General features: G+C 43.7%; 1 protein-coding gene across 1 annotated transcript in view; it reads right to left on the bottom strand.

Moving 5' to 3' along the window:
• The window catches only part of LRIG1 (leucine rich repeats and immunoglobulin like domains 1), a 131996-nt gene that overhangs the window by 54275 nt on the left and 52898 nt on the right, over window positions 1-24823 (bottom strand). The window contains exons 2-3 of the mRNA XM_065407623.1: window positions 23244-23315; window positions 17812-17886 (exon numbers count right to left, since the gene is read on the bottom strand). Of these exons, the coding sequence (XP_065263695.1) occupies window positions 17812-17886; window positions 23244-23315 (147 nt within the window). The remainder of the gene's footprint in view (window positions 1-17811; window positions 17887-23243; window positions 23316-24823) is intronic.

Genomic DNA, 24823 nt, shown 5'->3' with positions numbered 1-24823 from the left:
CCCCCGCCCTCCTCCCTTTACTGGCTGTATTGCCATTAGTGGTTGTTCCCCCCTCATCCTGCCCCTTCCCTTCCCATTGCAACCCCTCAACGGCCCACTCCCACTCTCCCTGCCCATTGCCCTTCTCACTTTTCTCTTTCCCATCTCTCTCTTCCTGCCCCGACCCACTCACCTTTTACTTCAACAATCCCTTCCCTTCCCCCAGTTCAAACCTGAGTGCCCCGTCCCCTGAAAACTCCCATAAAATGAAGGCTTTGTAATATAAATGAAAAATATAAACAAATACATGCAAATAGCCTGGACTGCCCTGATCGGTTTGCTCCTACATCGAATCCCTGTTCCCACCTGTTGTCTTTACGGACTGTAAGCTCCTGGGGGCAGGGACTGTTTCCTTGAATGTGTTTGCCCAGTGCCTAGCAAGAAAGGGGCCCTGATCAGCCCTGGGGCCTTTGGGCACCCACTGTGACGCCAACCACAATCATCATCATTCTTCTCCTCAAAGACAAAGCGGATTTGTGAAAAGGAGCAAAGCGGGTTGAGAGTTGATAAGAACTAGTCCAAGTGAAAAGACAAAACTAATCACCCCCAGGTGATGTTCTGAGCAAAAGGAAGCCACCACATCCCACTCCAAAGCTGGCAAGCCTGCATCATCCTCTCGATCCTCTCACAGGAGAGTTTTGTAATCCCAGGTCAGAGAGGGTAAAGTTTTCAATTGAAAGTCATTGGGCCGTAGGCGCTTTTGAAAACAGTACCCCTAAATCATGACACTGGTTTCGGTTATACTTTACATACCAAAGCAATGAGCAAATTCGAGAAGTTCAGGCCCCCTGCATTTTATTGTCAGCATAGTCAGTGTGTGTGTTTGAGGGCTTGCATTGTTTTGCTTTTGCTCTTCCTCCTCTGCAGGGTTGGGGAGGGGGAAATCAAGGGCAAAGGAGTAACTTTTTAAGCACAAACCAAATGTAACAGCTCTGCTAGAGATTCTGGGACATTAATCCAAACGCTAATTACAAGCAGATTGCTTGAAATCACACACCGTGTCTGCCTGCAAGCTACAGTTTGACTCACTGGCCTAGCACATTTACTAACGTCTTTGATTGGATTACAATAAAAACACGTGGATTTAATGAGGATTCTGTCACCCCGGCTCAGGAACAGGTTGAGACAGCGATGACATGTTGGTACCACAAAATTTTGTCTAGTCTCCTAGGGACTGATGCAGCTCCTGCTGACTCCAGTCAGCCTTGGATCTTGCCCTTGAAGGTGGGAAACGAGTTATTGACAAACATCCCTAAATCAAGGCTCCCGTTAACACTTTAGAAGATAGGATGCCGGCCGGCTAGTCTGTCCTGACATAACGCACACTCATGCTCTGCTGAAAGGGCTTATCTATGTTGTCAGCAAGCCCCTGAGGCAGGCGGATAGCCTCTGGGCAGACCTCCCTGGTGGGCTTTCTACAGCCCAGCTGAGACGTTCAGCCCTCAAGAGGAAAAGCGCCTGCCTCGAAGAGCAATGTTCACATTCGTTTTCTTGGCTAATGAAATCGCCCCAAACTGACAAATCCATGCATCCTGCCTTCTAATAACACTGAAATGGGAAAGGTAAGGGCAAGGATTCTGCAAAAAAGTGGGTCCAAAAGGTTCAGTGAATTCAAAACTAGACCAAACAAAACCAAATTGGTGTTGTACTAACTCAGGCTTATAACAGAGGTATGCCTCCCTCCACTTCCTAGACACAGGACCAGGGAGCGTGGAAGTCACCGGTGCACACTTAACTTGCAACTAATCCAATACAATTGTTCACCTTCTTTAAAAGAAATGTTTACTTCTTCGGTTCTTCTTATTTTGAAAAGGAAGTAGGTTAATTGTTTCAAGATTATGGCTTGGAGAAATCCCTAAGTTCAACATGACCAAGGAGTGTTTCTAGCTAGTGGTACCCTACTGATTTCAGAAAGAAAAACCTTCTTTCGCTTACACTGATGTTAACAGTCATTCCATTCAGCAATTTCATCAGTGCAATCTATGGCCTACAATAAATGGGATAGTGGAGACAAGTTATTCTTTTAAGCCTGAGTGACATTACTCCTACATACATTTTCTGTTTTGTCTGCTGTCCCAGTATACATAAAGTGAAGCATGAAAGAGCGGGGGTTGGCTTATCAATGGGTCTACACCAAAACATGATGATTTTAAGCTTTATTGAATTATTTAATTGAGTATTTAATACATTGTCGTTTTGTTTACCTGGAGCATTCGCAGACACGGAGCCCCTCAGCTCCCAGTGGCCGCGGTTCACCGTTCCCAGCCAATGGGAGCTGCGGGAGGCGGCATGGGTTGAGGAACATGCTGGCCGCCACTTCCCGCAGCTCCCATTGGCTGGGAACGGCAAACCGCGGTCACTGGGAGTTGAGGGGCTCCATGCCTGCCAATGGTCCAGGTAAACAAAACATCTTGGCCCACTAACGGCTTACTCTGATGGGCCGGGAGCCTGAAATATAGGGTCGGCTTATGAAAGGGTCATACAGTTTTTGCTATTTTTACCTATCCATCTTGGGGGGTCAGTTTATAAACAAACGGGACAATGAACGAGTATATACGGTATATATTTTAGATTTACTCCTAAATGCTCAGATCTTTTAGAGTTAAAAACAACAGATTTCTTTTCACACACATGCCTATTTACTTGCTGGATTTTCTGACTGTGTTCATTACCTTCCCCAATACGCAACTGAACATTAACAGGCAGAACATGTATTCTACTAACCTCTTTCTCCCAATCAATACTTGTTGTGCAACTCCCGCTAACAGTGAGAGTTATGTACAGTCTTGGATGGCAGAATGGTCTCTTAAACGATCATTTCATCTATACTCACGAAGGATCATTTTGTCCTTAATAACCAGCACTCAGATGTTTTCCCCCCCAGAGGATTATTTGTATAATGGCAAGATCATAACATTTAATACGATCATCTCTTGTTTTTCTCTGCAATTATTTGGGGAATTTAACAGAAGTAAAAGGTGCCAGACTACTTAGTATGGAGCATCAATTCCTGTTTAGCTACAAAACAGAGACCGTAAGCTTTCCCAGACTGCTTTGCTAATATAGCACAACCATTAAGGGCTAGGTCTACACTAGGGTTCTTCCTTCCCAGTTTTCCCACCATGGCTAATGCTGCCAGTAGTAATAATGGTACAAGCACTCATGTAAACAAAGTTAAATACTAGGGGGTACCTTCCAACCTTTGTGTCCTTAAAGAATGTGAGCAGGACTTCTGAAATGGTTTTATCCCCGTTGTAAACACAGAGCCTCAAGCATATTGCCTATTGGTTGAGTTCCTGAGCCTTTCGCAATACTTTCAGGCAGCCAAAAGCGTGGCGTTTCCAAAATGTTGACAGTCAAGATGTCAGGGGTGCTAGTAAAGGCATCAGGGTGTTACTGGGTTCTGCAAATAATGGTGATCTTTCAACTCTTGCTTTAACTACTCTAGTCCATGCCTGAATATAGGATAGATAAATACTATACCTTTCTGTCTCTCTTTCCCCCAAAACTAGTTTTGTTACTACCAAAAAAAAAAAAAAAAATGTGAGTGAATATTATCTAGCACTTGAAGGCTGAAAATTAGAACCGTCTGGAAAAAAATGTTGACTAGCTCTCTTGAAAATACTCACATCCTGCAATCCTAAAGTAGACTGTTTGCTAGAAACATATACACCGATCGAAGTTAAAGATCTTTTGTAAAAGGCAGGAACCACACATAAAGTATGTATCTAGACAGCATTTAATCTGCTTTCATTGCTCTCACTCCCCCTAGAGCAAACTAGTTTGGAGTTACCTCAGGGTATGTCTTCACTACTCGCCAGATCGGCGGGTAGTAATCGATCTATCGGGGATCAATTTATCGCGTCTCGTCTAGATGCGATAAATTGATCCCCGAACGCGCTCCCCATCGACTCCGGAACTCCACCAGAGCGAGAGGCGGTAGCGGAGTCGACGGGGGAGCCACGGCCGTCGATCCCGCGCCATTAGGACGGGAGGTAAATCGATCTAAGATACTTCGACTTCAGCTACGCTATTCACGTAGCTGAAGTTGCGTATCTTAGATCGATCCCCCCCCCAGTGTAGACCAGCCCTCAGTCTCAAACTGGCAATTTTGAATGTGCTAAAAGACAACAAAAAAAAGCAGCTTTTGGTTTAACTCAACAGCTATTTATGGTTTAAATCTGTCCAACCGTTGAGCAACTAACACAAGAATTCTCTTTGTAGTGATGTGTTTTACTTAATATTTGCCATTATATTAGACAGACAACGTACTGGCAGATATTAATTGTAGTAAGTTTTGGCTACGCCAAGATCCAAGTATGAGGTTATTTTTACCAGAAGACCATGACTACAAACTACTTCTACAATTAATCTATGTCCGATTTGCAAGGGAAAGAATCTGGAAGACATCCTGTGCAATGTCATCATGGACAAATAACTTGCACTTCTGCCGAGCACCTACCTTCTGAGCATCTGGAAGTACTTCAAAAACATTCATGAATTAATTCTACCCTGAAATAGAGGTAGATACTATCCTCACTTCACAGACGGGGGACGCTGAGTTAAGGCTCAGTTAAGTGGCCTGGTCCTAGATCACAGCGAGTATGTATTGTAGCAAGGAAAACAACTCCAGTGTCCTGACTCCAATCTTATGCTTTACCCCACAAGATCATCATCTCTCCATCCAAAACAAGAAGGACGCTAACCTGGCCTGCATTGTAAGGCACTGCACTGAGATCAGACCTAGTCCAACATAAAATAAATAGCCTACTCAAAATGGTTTTCCATTTGCAGAAAACGAAGTTCCCATTGTTCTATACGATGGTGATCCTCCCCTTAGAAGAGGCGCATTTGCCATAAAAATTTACTCGAGCAACATTAAGAGTTAAACAGAACTCCAGGAAACACCCCCATTTCGGGCTTTCTCCTTCTAGCCTGCACATCACTTTAAGTTTGTCCAGATTTCTTTCTGCTGCTCTGTTTGCCGAGCCTCAGGAAGATCTGTTTCACTGCTGTTGCTTTTCTAAAAAGGAAGGATTACTCATTTCCCTGGAATAGACTCAGCTCCTTTGCCGTTTCCATGTGTCCGTGTTATATTTACAATCTTGAAGAGGACATGCAAATGATCAGAACGGTTCCAACAACCAAACAGAAAAGTCAAAACAGCGTCTCTTCCCGTGGTGTCTGGGAGAACATGATTAATGACAACTTCCTCTACTGGGAAAGGCTCTTGCAATCGTTGGCCTGAACAACCAGCAGACTTTACACACCAGATTCCTAGTATGAACTCCGAATAAAACAAACAGAAGAGGTGGGTTTAAGAATATATTATGTTACTCCTGTAAGAAGTGTGCATAATAAACAGCCTGATTTTCCTACATTCATTTTTATTAGTCTTTAAACGTTGATGAAGCAAAAATAAGTGGAGTGAGACAGACTATACAGATAGGATCAAACCCGGCAGTCCATACAGAAGCAACTCTCCCTCCCCCAATGAGATGGGGGAGAGGGCGGAACCATCTGAATAAAGATTACAGAATTGGCCCTCAGTCACTGAACCAAGTTTGGACCTGGTGCAACTGGGTGTAAATCCAGCCATTTCAATGGAACCTCATGCACTTACCCAAGGCAAATTATTATGCAACATGGTCCCCAGTATTGCATTCTGAGATGCAGGGGCAGAGTCCTGCATGTATGTTAAGTCCGGTGACTTCAACTGGACTCTGGGTGCATGCAGGGGCCCACCCGCATGAATAAAATCAGGGCCCAAAGCAGTTGCCCCTTAACAAGGATAATTGTTCTCCCAGCTGTTTTTGGGGGAGAGCACTAGAAGACCAGTGCAACCATGGATACAGAAACAACATGTTTAAAAGTTCAGAGGTAAACTGAAATCATGAACGTTTAGCAGAGAATCAGAGAAAGAAATGGAACTTCAGAGTGACACTAGTACAGGAATTGTCTCAGCAACAATACAGTCACAGGGAGAAGCCGCAGGTTTTAGGATAGTGGAATGCGTCACTTTCCTGTGCACATCTGGCCTTCTCATCACTCAGACAGCAGATGTACAGCCTTAAAGCTACCCCCAATGCAAGAGCTATTTCTGTGTGTAACTCAGAGTTTGGCTGGGAAGCAACAAGGCCACTTCTGTTCCTATGTCAGTGCAATCCCTTTGCATTTCAAAAGCAGGGGGAGGTTCTCTTCAGCTGCTCTTTATTAAACTGGAAGAAATACAAACTGTTCCTCCTGTGAATAGATTTCTCTTTAGAGCTATCCTCAAAAGGAAATCAAAATCTCTGGCCTGCAGAAGGATCACAACGAAGGCATATGGATACTCTTTGCCCAACACATGCAAATCATGGGTCTGATCCAAAGCCCACTGAGCACAATGGAAACACTGCCCCCTCCCCGACTTCAATGGGCTTTGAATCAGGCCATATGAGAGAATATTAAATTCTCTAAGGATTTCGTTTATCCGTTGTAGTGTTACTTTTAAGCAGTGCCAGAAACAAAATCTTTAACTCCTCTTCATTGTTCTTGACACAACATTGGGTCCTTTTGAGCTGCCCATGCCAGAACCTAGAAGTCATAGCCTCAAACTTCACGTCTGAAGAAGTCATGGGATCTTGTAACTACCACTTCTTGCAGGCAGAAGCTCTAAAAGTTCCTGCACTAATAGGTCCATTTTCTTGTTATACTGGTATGGTGTGTGTCATGTTTAAGGCTGCCATCCATGGTTAAGTTTGAGAAGATGAAGGCCACAGTGTCAGGAATACTTTTATCAGTCCTGGTTTTGATTTTTGGCATCTAGGATCTCAGATTAACCCTGGACTCTGGTATAGTCAAATCAGCTCCTCCACCCCCCAAAAAATGTCCAGTACTGGGTGCCACCATCATCACTGGGCAAGCATCTCCCGTGGGAAAAGACATTTTCCTCTGCAGAACGAGGGAATTACTCTGATTACATCATTTAAAAAATGGATGAAAAACTCACTTCTGATTTTACAATCTCTAATGAACTAGAGGGAGATGGCAGGCGAAGTGCAAAAAGACCTAGCTTTGTACAAGAGCAGGATCAAATGGTTTTAAATGATTTTCCAGTACTCTCATTTGAGAAAATGTAATTCATTGCAAAACAGAAAATGTTAAGGAGTAAGTCTCGTATGGTCAATCTTTGAGTCTGATGTTTTAATAGAGTGGTTAGAGATGTAGCCTCTACTTAACCTGTTTTGTTGGGAAGAATTTTAGATTTCAATCTGATCTGCCTTTAATTAGTTAAAAGGCATTTTGTCACCCAGAGCTTTAAAGTTTTAATTAAGCCTATAATGGAGAATGCAGGCAACTACTCTGTTGTACACTTAATAGTTTTTCATTTTTAATATAATTCAATCAGCTACCTAAGAAATATATTATTTCCTGGTAAAAGTATCTTAATGTTGCAAAGCAAACACAAACTCAGGGATTTAAACTGTTGAGAGATGATTCTATACAAGCAAATGATGATGTCGGGGGGGGGGGAATTCTGAGAAAATTACAAGCAATAGTAACTTGAAAGCAGTAGTTATTTTCTGACTTTTGACATACACAAAGAACTTCGTCATCCAAATTATCTTTATTTCTTAATTATGAGTACAAAGCTGCTGGCAGTGATGAAGACTGAGCTGACAGAGTTTTTCCCCATATTCTGGCTTTCTAATTATTTGATCATTCTTTTTTACCCATGGAAAGATGACTTGCAGATTGTAAACTCTTCGTCACAGCTGCCTAATGAGTCATGATTTGACTAATTTTAGAATGTATGCTCTCCGGGGCAAAGTCTGTGTCATCTGTTACGCTTGAACTCCCGTGTAGCTGTCTGTACCCATCTGCTGCCTCTTGTTTTACACTTAGATTGGAAGCTCTTTGAGGCAGGGAACGTCTTTTTGTTCTGTGTTTGTACAGCACCTAGCACAACGGGGTCCTGATCCATGATAAGGCTCTAGGATCTACCATGATGCAAACAACACAAAAAGAGCAAAAAAATTGGGCTTGTGTGCTGGATTTTTTCCTTCTTTATGATGTATAAAGGCAAAGGGGTTTTCTTTTTAAGCATTTTTTCCTGCTTGGTTTTTGCCATAAGAAACGTGTGTCTTATATGCACTGGATGACGGCAGGATTAGTGGAATGGCGTCCTCACAAGAGTCAAGAGAAAGTTGAACAATGGAGAGGGGAAGGAGGTTTAGTCACACTGTTAAAAATTCTGTATGTTAACTCAGTATCAAATTAACAACTGGAATAATAAATCTTTGCTAACGATTCATCACCCTCCCCCATCAGTTAAGGTTAGAGCTCACAATATACAATTCTCAAGACCTCTCAGGGGATGTCTACCCTGCACACTAAGCACGGGCACGGACTCAGCCCAACCCCCACTGCCATCCACACACAAATCAGTCTGACTCAGGTCAGCAAGCACTCAGGACCCAGATCCTAGGAACCTGCTAGGGGGAGGGGTCAGAGCCCGAGTTCTGCTGATATTCAGGTCCAAGACCTGTCATTTTGCAGTGTAGATCTGCAGCTTGACCTGTGTCTAAGTCAGAAGGTCTGTGTGGTGCAGCATGGACGTGATAACACAGCTGTGAGACCAGGGTCCAGCAACTGTAAACCTAGGTTTACAATGCAGTATGGATTTGGGAACACTGAGTCCAGAAGCCCGGGTCCCACAGACCCAAGTTTACAATGCAGTGTGGACACACCCTAAGAGGTATTTAGTGAAAACAGGAAGACCAGACTTCCATTTATCCAGGTACTTACATAGCTCCATCACAATAGTATCTGAGCGTCTCGCAAACATTAATTGGTTTATCTTCACAGAGCCCCAGAAAGTAGGGAAATGGTGTTATCCCTGTTCACAGATGGGAGAAACTGAGGCACCAAGGTTAAATGACTTGCCTAAGGTCACCACTGGGAGTCTGTGACAGAGCCAGGAATTGAATGCAAGGTTCTTAACACCCAGCGCCTTACCCACAAGGCCATCCTTCCTCGCCTTAGCTAGCAAAGCTAAGTAGTGTCAGAATCATTTGCCTCAATGATTATTAAGTCTTTGTATTATCATAGCACCTAGGAGCTCTAGTCATAGGCCAGAACCTCATTGCGTTAGGCGCTCAGACATCAAGTACTCGGAAGAGCTGAATAAAATGAAAGAATTTTGGAAATTTTTTATGAAGTGATTACGTTTGGCTCCAGCAAACAGGATAGTACAGTGCTTGCTTGCACCACTTCTGTTAAAGCAGCAGCGCCTATTCGCCCCCGATGGATGAAGGCCAACTAAAGTTTAGGTGACATTAGAAACAAGTATTTGATTTTACAAATTGCATGACAAGACAGCAGAGAAGCAGGCAGTAAAAATGGTGTTAATATGCCTCTACCCCGATAGAACGCTGTCCTTGGGAGCCAAAAAATCTTACCATGTTATAGGTGAAATCGCGTTATATTGAACTTGCTTTGATCCACAGGAGCATGCAGCCCCGCCCCCCCGGAGCACTGCTTTACCGCGTTATATCCGAATTCGTGTTCTATCGGGTCGCGTTATATCGGGGTAGAGGTTCATAACCTTTGCCACTTTCGTAAGTATTCAGCTAAGACAGAAAGAGAACAGGAGCTGGGGGATGAGGGGGGGATAATACTTCAATATCCTCCCAATTAATCCATGATGGAGATTTCTGATAGTAGAGGGTTCTTTAATCTAGCAGAGAGAGGCATAACAAATTCCAAAGGCTGGAAGCTGAAGCCAGACAAATTCAGACTGGAAATAAAGACACAAATTTTTAGCAGTAAGGGTAATTAACCATTAGAACAGCTTATCGAGGGACACGGTGGATTCTCCGTCCCTCTGAGACTTTAAATCAAGACTGGACATCTTTCTAAAAGATATGCTCTGGCTCAAACAGAAGTTATGGGCTTGATGCAGAAATTATTGGGTGAGGTTCTCTGGCCTGCGCTATGCAGGAGGTCAGACCAAAGTGTTGTAACAGTCCCCTCTGGCCTTACAAATCTATGAATCTTTTCACTATGAACCTTAGTGACTGTCTTGGTGCTCAGAGACACTCTTGAATGAGCAGGGCATTTCATAGGTCTGTCCCCCACCAATCCCAATTGCCAATTATTTGCCCTCCTTTATTTTACGGGCTATCTCTTGCCCATGGTACAGCAGATAGTTGACCTTCCTCTATTAGGCCTCTCTGTTTAATTACAGTTTAAGATGAATTGATCTTTCCATTAATGAGCCTGTAAAGCAAATTGATTTTTCAAGAAAGTTTTATGCTCAGATTGGCAGCAGAGAAATCCGAGTGATGTCCCTTCACTCGTCAATGCAGTGTAGAGCACTGCTTGCGTCCTTTATGAACCAGCTAATCCTATTTTCCACTCTTTTGCTCCAAAAAATCCTCGCTCTGGTTTCCTTGTCTTCCGTGCGTACTCTGAGCAAGGTCGAGGGGCCAGATTAGCTCAAACAGCTTTATTTTTGTCAACAGACAGCTGAATGGTCCGGGTCACGGCCCACTTCTGTTTCGAGACATTTAGGGTTTTAGATGAGTTACAGTGGAAAAAATGAAAGTTATTTTAATGTATTTAATCTGTGAGCCTCCTTGATTCTTAGCCAACTGAGGATGAATATAACCACCATAGGCAGTGCCACAGTAGTACACTACATTTACTGCACTTGTTTAAGCCTTTATTTTCAGGCTATCCATTTGTACTCGTATGGCCCCCCCCCCATCACGGTCTTACATTAAAGATTGTGAGCTGTTCAGGTATTTATCCTCACAGCACCCTTGTGAGGCAGGCACATACTATTACTCCCAGTGTACAGATGGGGGAACAGAAGCAGAGAGAGACACAGGGTACGTCTTCACTACCCTCCAGATTGACGGGCAGCAATCGATCCAGCGGGGGTCGATTTATCGCGTCTAGTCTAGACACAATAAATCAACCCCTGAGCGTGTTCCCGTCAACTCCTGAACTCCAGCTCGGCAAGGGGAGCGGCCGCAGTCGACTCACTGCGGTGAAGACACCATCGTAAGTCGATCTAAGTACGTCGACTTCAGCTATGTTATTCACGTAGCTGAAGTTGCATAACTTAGATCGATCCCCCCCCCAGTGTAGACCAGGGCTAAGTGACTTGCCCGGGTCACACAAGACTTTTTAGTCTGTGGCAGAGGAGGGAATTGATCTGGGGGGTCTCCCTCAGCCCAGATTAGCACTGTAACCATGGGACCACCCTTCCTCTCAGCCAATCAGAACTTTCCGGAAAAATCATCATCACCTGTGCTAACAAGCATGAGATATTTCAGCCATGGCATGGGGTGGGCTTCTATCTGCTAACATCATTCTGTTAGGCTGTTTTGAGTTTCTGAAGGAAAATTCTGCATATTCTTTCTTTGCACTCCAATAACTCAAAAATGGTTTTGTTCTAGACTATCGGTCTCAACATCCAGCGTATCTACAGTGAGTTCTGTGTTCTCTATCATTCGTCCCCCGCCCTGTGACTTCATAAAAAGGACTCACCCCGATGCTAAAAACTAGCTCTGTCACACAGCCATGTACCCATCATCTCACACAGAGAAACATCAAGTAAAAGCCTGAGGCAAAAGGTCTTACACAGGGACCAGAGAGTTTTAACACACTTGGTTACAGCAGAACGTTGGCCTGGGCATTCCACAGCTAAGAGCACACTGATGAGCACAGCCTGCCATCACCTCCCAACGTTCAAATCTAGGCACTGTGGCAGGAATTACGGGACAGATTCTGCTCTCAGTTACTCCAATGTCATTTCAGTATTAGTTCAGATGTGTATCATACTCTGGCCCTAAAAGCTGACTTTTCTGGCTCTGGAGTTATAATGTAACAGATGTTTGCACTTAATGTCTGGTGCTGTCTTTATTTGGTAACTCATACAGAGATATTTTCCCCCCACCCTATTCTATTAAAAGCTTTACCAAGTCCCTTATGTTTGCTGTTGTTGGAGATGAACTGCTTTGGCGACATTTTCGAAGTGCAAGACAAATGAATTAGCTGTTCTATGAATAATTAAACCATATTACAATTTATCTTCACCACCACAATTATGGGCATCACTGATTTGTTGCATGTGATTTATTTGTATCACTGCTACCAGTCTGCAATACCTGAAGGTTTGCAGCATGGTTTCAGAATCATCCTGCGAATAAAAGCTTTTCATGTAATACCACAGGTCACCAGGGGACAAGGTAACATGAATACCACAGGTCCCTAGGGGTGGTTCTCAATGAACTACAGCTCTCTCTGTAGGCCGGTGAAGTTCGGGTTTGTCACAAAGGAGAGATATGCTGTGATTAAAGTTCGAGTTGCAAAGCCAAAAGTTAGGAAATGCCAGTCCTAAAGCTACCCTAAAACTAATTAACTACACATTTAATTAATGATATAGAAGTCCTGTGGGGAAAAAAGCTATGTGATTGAATAAATGTTTCACAGTGCACACACACAAGGGACAACCTTAATTCAGACCTTTGCTAACTTTCCAGTGCTTGATTCTGCCAGAGCAGCGGTTCTCAACCTGCGGCCCACATGCGGCCCAATTAGCACACAGCTGCAGCCCAGATCAGCTGTGTGCTAAAGGCCACAGGCTCCCAAACAGAAGGTTCAAGTCCCAGCAGCCAGTGGGTTCCGGGCGGGCTGCCGCATGGCGGGCTCTGGGTCCTGGCTGCCCACCTGGCCTCGCACTCTCCACTCCTGGCCCCATTCTGTGAAGGGGTCTCTGGCTGGAGGGCACTGGGCATAGGGTTGGTGGGGAGGATTAGGTGGGGGACACTGTGGTTCTCAACTTGTGGCCCAGGTAATACTTTGTGGGCCGCATATGCAGCCAACAATGATAAATAGGATGAGAACCACTGTGCTAGGGTAATAAAAGGGGTTCCACCTTTTATCCTGTCCCACCTAATCCTGTTTTCACCCACGCTCACATTTCTAAAAGATGCCAAGTACCAGCCTAGATAAACCTTCCTGAGGCAGAAGACTGTAACAGGTCCAGCAGAAATAGTCCACATCAGAAGAAAACAGAGAGAAAGCTGTCCTTGGTGTCCATCCTGTACCAAGTGAGAAGCCAGCCAGATAAACTTAACAAGCCTGTGTAAACTATCAAAGATTTGGGATGAGGTCCTTCGAGAAAACATACTGATGGAATAGACACATACGGCGGGGGAGGGAGGCAAAGTTCATTCTAATGATTTCAAGTTCTGCCACGAAGTACATAGGCCAAGACTGTCAGAGGTGACAAGTGATTCTGGGTGCTCAATCTGAGACACGTGAGGAACCTGATTTTCAGAAAGTGCTGAGCCCGCCCTCTGGAAATCGGGTTGGGCACCAAAATCTGGAGACACCCAAAATCAGTAGTCACTTTTATAAATTTCTTGGCCATGGGCAATTTTACCCACTGCTTTAGTTCTGTGGTGAGTTTCTTAGCGATGTTCACAGGGTCAAGGGTGGTTATATTCTCCTGCTCCCCCACTCCTCCAAATTCAGGCAGGGAGAGAGGCACAGATTAGCTGCTTAATCCATTCAAAAGGGTTGTTAGAATGAGAGTACTGCTCTTATAATACATTCATGTGCTTCTGGAAAATACTTAGACTGATGCAATACACAATCTACTTGAGAGGTTTCTGAGGTAAACACACTTCAAACATTTGTAAACATTTAAAAAAACAGGAATATATTTATTTTTCTTTAAAAGAAGGGATACGCTGCTGTGCCACACACTTACGCGTAATCCAGTTTCTCTCTTACAGGACAAAATGACCATCTTAATTCTGAATTTTCACTCTGGGTTTGACCTGTGCAGCATTCCCAATTATAGATTTACAGATTTTAAGACTAGAAGAGACCACTATGATCATCTAGTCTGACTTCCTACATAACACCGCCATTGAATTTAATCCAGTAATTCCTACATGAAATCCAATAATTTGTGGTTGAACTAAAGTACATCTTTCATTTAAAGATTCCAAGTGATGGAGAACGTTTCTCTTCCCTTGGTAATCTATTCTAATGGTTAATCAATCAGTTAGTAACGTCAATTAACACAGGTCATTTTAAACATCGTTTTAGATCATGTATTGCCTGTGATAAAAACTTAAAATGAAATGCAACTGCCTGCAGGATTCTCCTAAATGGACTAAACAATAAGATCCTTATTGCAGCATAACTCCAACTATTGGGAGTAATTTATGTATGGCAGCTAAGGAAAGCTGGCAATTTATATGCAAACTTTCAATACACAACTTCTGAGGTATAAGCCAGCCAGCACCCTTCTCATGCTTCCAGTAACCAGAAGTGATTGCTGACCCATTTTGTTGAAGGTCTCTCTACAGATCCAGGACTGGTGGTACCAGAAGAGTGCTTTGCCTCTACATAGGATGTGCAAAAGTGCACTAAACCCGAATACTAGATCTTAGTATCCACATTTCAAAGGAACCATATCTCAAATAAAAACTAAACTCACCTCATGCCAAAAAAGAGAGATGTGGCTGCCAATTTTAAGCTAAGTTACTCAAACTGAATTGAGACCGGGAGGAAGCTCTTCTGCTTTACATATTTTTACACAGCCTAATGGAAGGGCAGGAACAGAGCCAACTTGTTTCATTTTATTCTGCACTTGCTTTAAGTAATACGAATGTAATTTTTGTCAGCAGAGCAAGGTTGCTTCAAAGCCTTCACAGTTGCCTAGGCCCTGGAGGGGAAATCACCTAGTGGTACTGACACTGGGTGGAAAAGGCAGAGCAGCAGCTAATGTGAAGGGGAAGAGATACACACCAGTGTTTACAAATGCAAGGTAATGCACAATGGAAGCTACTGCTCATGAACATTGCTGGTTCTACATTAACTGTAATCATCTGAGAGTCATTGTGGGCAACTCAGTGAAAATATCTGTTCCATATACAGCACAGGCAAAAAGAAGGCCAAATCTTAAGGGGTCTACAGAACTCACAGAATCACAGATTCCTAGATTCCAAGACCAGAAGGAACCACTGATCACCTAGACTGACCTCCTGTATTACACAGGCCACAGAACTTCCCCAAAGTAATTCCTAGAGCAGATCTTTTAGATAGGATAGGAAATAACATTGATAACTTGTTACAAAGGCATTATAATGTTATCTCCCATCCCTACCTGAAACCCTCTGTTCAGTTTTGGTCCAATAAACAGAAGAGATTCACAGATGACCAATGAAAAGGATTAGAGGCCTAGAAAGACTGTCATGAGAACAGAGATTAAAATACACCTCTACCCCGATATAACGCTATCCTCGGGAGCCAAAAAATCTTACCGCGTTATAGGTGAAACGGCATTATATCAAACTTGCTTTGATCTGCGGGAGCACGCAGCCCCGCCCCCCCGGAGCGCTGCTTTCCCGCGTTATATCCAAATTTGTGTTATATCGGGTCGCATTATATCGGGGTAGAGGTGTATAAAGAGTCCCACTCTTTTTTTAAAGAGGAGTGAACATGATACAGGAATAGAAAATAATGAATTGTACAGAGAAGATAAAATCAGGTGCTTGTATTTACCCTCTCCTAATACAACAGCAAAGAACAGTCAATGAAATCGAATGAAAGGCAACTGATAGAAAGAAATGATTTTTATGCAACACATAATTAACCTGTGGAATTTATGACCACAAGATAGCAATGAGGCCAAAAACTTGCAAAGATAAAAGCGTTAGACATTTATATGGATAATGAGAACATCCACATTAAAAAAAAAAAGAAGGGGGGGGGTATAAACCTTCATGTCTATTAGGAATAAATTTCTGTAGGTTATTCCATGATTGTTCTGCCATGAGTGCAGGGGACTGGACTAGATGACCTCTCAAGGTTCCTTCCAGTCCTATGATTCTATGATTAGAGGGATTACTGGATCTCTTAATGAAGCATCTTGTCATTATCAGGCAGAGATGAAGCACCTGGGGGAAGGAGGGGTTGCGGAGAATGAAGTTCAGGCTCAGGCGATCACTCATGGGGTCCCAGAGCCCGGGCTCCAGCCCGAGCCCAAACATTTACATTGCAATTAAACAGCCCTTTAGCCTGAACATCCTGACCCTGACTCGGCTGACACAGGCCAGCCATGTGTTTTTAATTGCAGTGTAGACAGATCCTCAGAGACAGAATGGGCCACTAGTCTAAGACGGTTCCAGTCTGGCAATTCCTCTATAGGTGTCAGGATGGAGGAAGGGAAACATTCTGAAATAGCAACCAAAGCTTCGAGTCTCAGTGTCAAATTCTGCTCAGCCACAGCCACTGAAATCCAGAGCAGCTCCACGGCACCTGAAATGTTTTAGTCTAGATTTACATTGATGCTGCTGAGCAGAACTGGGCCATCGAGCCCTCTGGTAAATTGGAGGCATCTCCATAGGCTCTGTCGAGATGATAAAGGGAGGCTGCCTATTTTGAATGACTCCATAAAATAATATTTCTGAGAAGTAATTCGCCCTAGCGTTCCAAGGTTTTCATTTGGCCTTTGAATGCTACACCAATGCTAACACAAACTACCTCATGCTTCATTTACACAAAGTGGGGGTGTGTTAGAGCCACACAATCCTTCTAAAATACCGTCTTTCTAGTCCATGCTCAGCCAAGAATCACAGCTCCTTCCTGACCTTGGAAAGAGTTAACGTAAAAAGGGAGATGGGGCATTCAGCAGGCATGCTTTGCCTTCAGAACCCAGGCTCACTGCCAGCACAAATCTCAGAGCTACAGACTCAAGCAGCAATCTGATTAACAGCATTTTAAAACCAAGTCCCCTCAGCGCTGCCTATTGATTCTGTTTCGTTTTTTAAAAGTAAACACAGGTGAGGCAAACCCAAGGTTAAAGCCTAAGACACAAAGGTGTTCCTACTGGCCAGCCACAATGTATTGATAAAGGACGCTGCTGGGTTTACTGCTGATTTCGCTGGTTGGATCGCTCCCTGGGCAAATTTTAGAGTTGACTTAGGATGCAGGAAGCAGGTTTTGGGCAGCGGGCTAAGTTTCTCTTTACACAGCCTTTAAGATGTGTAATCCCAGCCGTCGCTAGCGGGACAGAGAAATACCTCCACGCCTGAGAAGTTATGTTTCAGACTTTCATACCAATGTTTGCTAACTGAAGATGCGTGTCCAGTTTAGTTACATAAATGCTCATAAAAAGGCAGCTGTTCTGAATGCTCCTACTCATCATTCTTCTCTCTCCAGTGACTCAGGGGCTGAAAGCTTTGGGGAGCTCCACCTTATTTGAAATCGGTCTTACTACAAATAGCGATTGTGACTATCCTGCATGACGCTTACAGCTCCCAAAATGCTTCCTTCCATGCCTCTGAATTGGAAGTTTTCTGCCCAGCCCTCTGACTTGCAGTATTACTGCCATCCCCATGGTCAAAAGTCAGGCCTCTCAAAATCATGAGTGGCTTAAACAAATGAGATTTCTTTAAATAAATAAAATTAATTAATTTTGGTTTCTTTTTATTTACCTTCTGGATTTTAGCCTTTAGGTTGCATTCAGGTCACATCTTCCAGCATTTCTCTGCAATCACGTAGGCTAGATATTTGCTTTAATAAGAGCTGAGGTTCTCCTGACTCCTGGAGTTTGGACTTAAGTAAAACCACCACATATCATGAGGCTCACCATAAAAGCACAAGAGCTGGCAGCACTGGAACTGGCGTTCCGTCAGTTGTAAATGACAACTGATTGCTGAAAGCAAAAAGAACAGGCATGCTGGAGCAATGACTTACAGGTAGAGGGAGACGATGTGGGAAGACGGAGAGCTCAGGGATGGAATTGCTGTCAGCTCATTGTTCCTCAGGTGTCTGGAACAAACAGAAATTAAATTGTTTAAACAAGCAGCTCACGATGAAGTATGTACTAGCTTGATCTGGCCTGAGTTAGGTGTTTTGTATGAACGCCCAGCTAATTACCTATCATCAGGAGCGTAACTTGCCCACAAGTCTAATCATTTGGCAAATGTTTCCACATTCAGGTGTTTGCTGTATCTGCCGTTCCTATCTCAAAGTCACTACCAAAAGCACGTCAGATTAAACCCCCTTCTACACACTCGAGAGCCACCATGCTGAAAAGCATTCGTCGAACACCATACCAACCTGTGAGCGCTTAATGGCGCAGCCCCCACTCCAGCTCAGCTTCCACGGAAGCTAATGGGAGCTGAGCTTGAGGTAGGCTAATTAGATGCTAGGTGGAGCACAAGCACGCCACCGCTGAAATTAAACCTTGTGACACCTCGGGTGAGTTATGCATCGTTAGCCGCATTTTACAATGGGAACCAGAGGCACGGAGAAATGGAGACTGTGGTACAGCTGGGAACGGAAGCCTGACCTCATGACCATCAGCAGCATTTATTCGTCCGGCAGAAGCACCCACAGGCCTCAGCTGTGATCAGTGCCCACGTGATACACACACATAGTAGGAGAAGCCCCTGCCCCGAAAGAGCTTGTCTACACACAATTTTTATACCATTTTAACTATATTGGTTCAAAACTAGTATAAGTATAGCCCGCTAGTGTGGGTGCAGTTATATTGGTGATTATACTGGTGTAACTCATTCCTGTACATTTAGGGGAATAAACTATAGTATAAGGCACTTCTATGCCAGTGGGACTGTGACCGCACCAGCGGCTGTACCACTTTAACCATTTCGATAAAAAAATTAGTTTGGTTAAATTCATAAAAACTTTGTGTGGACCAGGTGTAAGCACCAGAGCCTCTTCGAGATTAAGTGGGAGAAGCTCCATCAATGGGTACGTCTTCACTTACATCCGGGTCCGGATGTAAGCAATCGATTTTCTGAGTTCGATTTATCGCGTCTGGTTAAGACGCGATAAATCGATCCCGGATCGATCCCGGAAGTGCCCCGGATCGATCCCGGAAGTGCTCGCCTTCGACGCTGGTACTCCAGCTCGGCGAGCGGAGTACGCAGCATCGACGGGGGAGCCTTCCTGCCGCGTCTGGACCGCGGTAACTTCGGACTAAGGTACTTCGAATTCAGCTACGTTATTAACGTAGCTGAATTTGCGTACCTTAGTCCGAAGTGGGGGGGTTAGTGTAGACCAGCCCCAAGATGAGGAACAGACAGAGAGAGAGAGAGAGAGAGAGAGGCCACAGTCCTAACAAACACTTATACCCAGTGAGTAATAATGTGTTCATGGTCACACAGGAAGTCCATGGCAGAGCCAGGAATTAATCCTACATCTCCTGGCTCGCAGGCCAGCTCTCCTACCACATCTGTAGGCTTCATCTCTGCTACGAACATTGAGTTCCTCCCCACACTGACGTGTCACCTTGATTCTTACTCTCAGGCAGGAAGCAGGATACTGGCTGCTTGGCTCAACTGTTTTAGAAACTGAAGAGCACAATTAGCTCTTATCTGGCACTTTTCATCCATAGATCACACAGCACTGTCCAAAGGGGGTCAGTACCATTACCCTGATTTCACAGATGGGGTCTCGGAGGTGCAGGAAGGGGGAAGTGACATGCCTAAGGTCTCCCAGAAAGTCAGTACCAGAGCTGGGAATAGAAGTCAGGTCTTCTGAAACCTAGTGCTCAGTGCTCTGCCCACTAGGCCTCTCTGCAGGGACACACCTAGGAAAAGCCATGATGGTATGTTAAAAGCCATGCAAGTAGTTCAAAAAAGGCCCACAAGCCACCATTTTGTTGCCATAATCCCATTAATTAAAAAAAAGTTAAATACAATAACTTTAAATAATTCAAAACAGGTAACTAACTCTATTTACACATCTGTCACATGTCTAGCGAACATTTGCTCTGATCGGGGTACCTGCAATCTTTCTGAAGAACATTACTCATCAGCTACTGTTCTGCAGAGCCAACAACAATTAAGGAGGAGGTTTTGCTACTACTGCACTACTGAGCGATCAGATACAGAAATGTCTCCTCCATAGCCTAATATTTGAAGCATTTCTCCGAGTGAAAGCAGATCCGTGTCATGTGACCAGTTCTTCCTCAGTTTAAAGAGCCCTTGTTTGTATGGTGAATTAGTCAATTAATTACTATAACAGCCGCTTGTCTGGCTGCTTGAAAATTACCTAATTTCTTGGCCATCTTGTTTGCTTCCCCCTGACCATGCTGAAGCAATTACAGCCATGCCACTGCCAAGACAGAGCAAGGGGTAGCACTCATTGCAAGACTAACACCCCCTGGGGTCCAGGAGCCCCCTCCATGATGCAGAATTTCACAGGGTCTCTTGTTACAATCTTTATAGATTCCTGTTTATACAATCCCACCCTGCCCCTCCTAAAACTACTCCTCTGCATGGACTGAAGGACTCTGCTATAATGTGAAGTTAAGAGGCCAATGCACTGCTGCACTTAGCAAAAAATCCTTTCTGAAAACCTGCAGAAAGGTCCTTACAATGGCTGCTGAAAATTAATAATAATGCAACACAAATACCTGACACCCCCCCATACACTCCAATAGGCAAAAGGTGGATCCCCCTCCAAAGGAATGAGAGGAGCAATCTTTCTTGCAGCTGCTTCAAAACTACACCTGACCTGGACTCAAATATCAGAAGTCAACCACAAGGAGCAAAGCAACTTGTAATGAGCAGAGGGTGTAGAAAAGAAATGGACCAGTGCCATCCTTTGTGCAGGATGGGAAGAGGGAAGAGATAAGGGCAATTTACATTAATCCTGGTTTTGTAAACAATTTTTTTTTGGGGGGGGGGGGGGGGGGGCGGGATTCCACAGTTAATCTACCACAGAACTTCCTTTTGGCTTCTCATATACTATGAAAGGTATTTGCTTTCACATGGGCTTGCAGGTAATGCCAATAGCATATTAACACGAGGAAGGAGGAGGAGGAAAGATTATTATCCCCATTTTACAGATGGAGATCTGAGGCACAGAGCAAGAACTCACACAAAGGCAGATAGGAAGTCTGTGGCATAGCCAAATCAATGCATAGTGAAGTCATTTCCTATAAACACCCCCCCACACCCCAATGGATGTTACCTGTTTCAAAATGCACTGTAAACGGGGTTCACTTTGTTTGACCATTAAACAAAAGAGATGTTATCACTCTCCTAAAATCTTCAAAAGTACAGGGGGTGGGGAGGCAATACAGTAGTCACCATGCCACTACAGTGACTAGATGCAAAGTGCAGTCAAATACATAAAGTAAACTGGAAATAACATTTATATTGTGTGTGCACAGGCGCACACATGAACATATTTTACATAATTTGGGCTTAATTCCCATTTACATCCATTGTAGGATCCCTTTAAATTGCCAGAGAGGTGTAAAGGAGCTTTAATGTAATTGAGACTCTCGCTCATTTTCCTCTGATGTGTTTCAATTGTCGCCGTCCTGCTGTAGCACTGACTGACTTGTAACAACAATATGCAAACAGTTCTCTCACTTCAGTGTGATTTTTAATTTGGCAACACTCCTTTTATGTCTATCCTAGTAAAGTGGCTCAATCAGAGGTAACGCTCCCAGATCTCAATTCTCTCCCAGATCTCAATTCTCGTCTTGATTCACTAAGAGACCACTGAGAGATGGGCTGAGGCATGAGAAGGGTCTTCCTTCACTTTGCTTGTGTGCTGCACCTCTTCCCCCCGTTCTAGGTGGTAAACTCTTCAGGGCAGAGACTCTCTTACTCTGTATTAGTACAGCGCCTAGCGCAATGGAGTCCCATCCTGACTGGGTGCAATATAAGCAGTAAGAATTGAGGTGCCAAGCTTCCAAGCTTCCAATCTTCACACCCCCAGCTAGCCCCTGAGGTCATAGGTCTTCAGATACTTTCATATATAAAACCATCACCAAGCCACTATCGTGTTAGGGTAACATTCAGTGACACAAGACCAGCGGGACTGGCTCTGTGGTTCTATTCTCTACACCCTGAGCAATTTAAGGCTTTCCAGAGTTTAATGAACTCGGAAAGTGTATTATACAGAAACCATTTCTGCTCGTCTGTATCTCTCTTTTTCTCATTGTTGCTCTTATAAATAATCATGCTTGTTTCAGAGCACTCCAGCTCCTCTTGCTGCATATTCCTCACCTAAAATCACGAACCTGTTACTTAATAACCAGCTGACTGCTCTGTAATCAGGAGGGCCACCGAAGATTAGGCAGGAGAAGTAGCAGGTTCATCCGTAGGGTCCAATCCTGCAGGCATCAGTCAGACAAGACTCCAGCTGATGTGAATTGTTTTGCCTGTCTGAGGACATCAGGATCAGGCACAAGAGCTAATGCTTAATGAAAAGGGATGAAGGACAAAAAGAAACACATAATACCTACAGTGCACAGCGGCATTTCTACAAAGAAATGTTTCCTCAGCTTCCCAGGGGGCATCAGTAGCTTTTCCAACAGAAACCAAACCTCAAGCGTGCCAGTAATTTAACATTCTAACGAAAGACCATTACCTCAACCCACCACTGAAGACATTGAGTCACTTTCATTTTTCACTACCCCAAGTCAGAGCCCATGGAAGTGCTACTAACTTCTGACAATCAGAGCAGCAACATGGGCATTAACCAGTGAATGTTTACAGAGATCGGAGTGACGAGAGCTTGCAAGTCCAGGGTCAAAATTCCTTCTGATAATATCATCTGTGATGAGGGGATCTCTTTACTAGTACTCTGTCCTTCACCAGTCCCTCCCTTCCCCCCCAAAACATGAAACAAAACCCAACGTTTTAGGTTCTCAAAGCAGACTGAAAACAAAATTTGTACTGGTTCCAAAAGCAATACAAACTCCAGAGGCAGGAAGAGACAGAGTTAAGTGCTTTCTTGTCCATTACACTACACCTTTGTTTCCTGGGAGATTTGGGTTAGGCTGGCATCAGATGTCACGGCTCAGTCTGTTCTGCCTTGCTGCAGGGATAGTCTTTCAGCAGAGTCGTGTGTGCACTCAGGTGCGTTAACTGAACTACTCCCACAGAGCCATGCATGAAGTAGAGAGTGAGGCAAACACCAATGATTTCCAATAGCTGCATGCCAGTTTAATTGAGATGTTGTGTTCTACTAATTGACTGATTTACAAAAAAGGTAGCACACAGGTACAGTATGAAAAATAGTCCGATCTGCTGATGCAAGTCAACTAAGGGGTGTCTTGGGAAACTGTATACACTTTCCTATTGCTCCATGAGCCATCCTGGCAAAAATGCAATTAAAGCCTTGGAAAAAATACTTACACTTCCCGTAGGTTCGGCAGCTCTGCAAAGGCAGAAGGATCGATCTCCGTCAACTTGTTGTAGCTCAGGTTTCTGTTAAAATAAGAGACAGTGGGATCAGCAAACTACAGTCACTGTGCTCAGCAAAACCGGGTCATCTTAATTATTCTGGATTGCATTGTGAGATGATCTGCTGTTTTACAAGAGCACTTAAGAAATCGGGTGGAGGGGGAAGGGAAACTTTCTGCTGAGTAATTGAGCCAAATATTTTGTTTCTACTAGCAGAACATATACAGGTATTCCCTAGGTTTTCCTCCATTCATATTAATATACGCAGTTAATTTGTCTTAATAGGATACGTTTAAGTTTATTGTTTTCTTACTGGTTATTCATAACCAAGCTACTGATCGCAGATAAACAGGTCATTTCCCTGTGCATTATATTAATGAATCTTCTTCTCAGTACGTACTCTACATTTTCTAACAAGGCTACATCCATCAATATGTCTGAATGGTTCCTTTTTACCATAGACTTTGGCCTGGAACTCACTACATGGTGCTGCATGTACTTCATCCACAATTGTGCCAAATTATTGGGAATATGGTTGCGCAAACACTCACCACCATTGCAGTGAATAACCCTCAGGCAGAGTAGGATAATTAATGAACAACGTCGTGTGAGAAAACAAATACACAGCCCCAGTTCTAAAGAACTACGCTTTGCTATAGCTTTATGAAACCCTCAACTCCCCAAGTTCCATTCAGATTTTTCATCCCACATCTGCATGATCAGCAAACCCCACATTACAGGTAAAACCTGCCTGAATTCAGGTAAGGAGGACTTACTGGTAGAGTAAATGCTGATTAAAACCCAATCAACTAACGATGTGCGAGACTCAAATGGGGGCTAATTAATATGATGCAGGTGGTGTTGGTAAATTGTGACAAGCATAACATACAAAAGGAAGAGGCAGATAGGTGGGGTTGTAGCAGGAAAAAAAAGCAAGTGCCCGGAGATGCAAGATAAATATGAGGGGGCCTGTTTTAGTTTTACATCATTCGACAGCCTGCTTTAGGCTATTATTCTTGCTACAACCCAGGCCTTTTGCCTCCTCGGCACGGAGGTTACATCCTCTCGCTGATCTGGAGTTTGTACTGTCCATATGCCACCTCTGAATCTGACCCAAAAGGTTGATGCCTTAGGTTTAGATAAACCCCCCAAAATTCAGCTGCTCAGAATGCTCAATTGCTCACTGTAATTTTTCCCTCACACATGCAAAAGTTGCACTACTTCGAAAGTCTTCTTTGGCTAGCATGAAACATGCAATCTTCTGTAAATACCTGCTGCGAAAGAGGACAATGCCCATCAACAGCACAGTGTAGATCCTTAATAGCTACACTAGTATCTAGGTCTGAAATATCATATAAGCATTATTTTAAAAATATGCTGTCCTGTAAGCTCCTACTGTCTTTTAAAACACTCAGGAGACCTTTAAATCAATACTAGCCTAGCGCAGATATCCATTTCACTATGAACTCAACGACGTTCATCTAAATAAAAGTCAAACTACAGTTTAAACTAAGAGTAACATTTGAAAGCCA

The sequence above is a fragment of the Emys orbicularis genome, chromosome 7, assembly GCF_028017835.1.
Source record: "Emys orbicularis isolate rEmyOrb1 chromosome 7, rEmyOrb1.hap1, whole genome shotgun sequence".
NCBI lineage: Eukaryota > Metazoa > Chordata > Testudines > Emydidae > Emys > Emys orbicularis.
The sequence above is the reverse complement of the archived record's forward strand: the minus strand, read 5'-3'. Positions and strand labels throughout refer to the sequence as shown.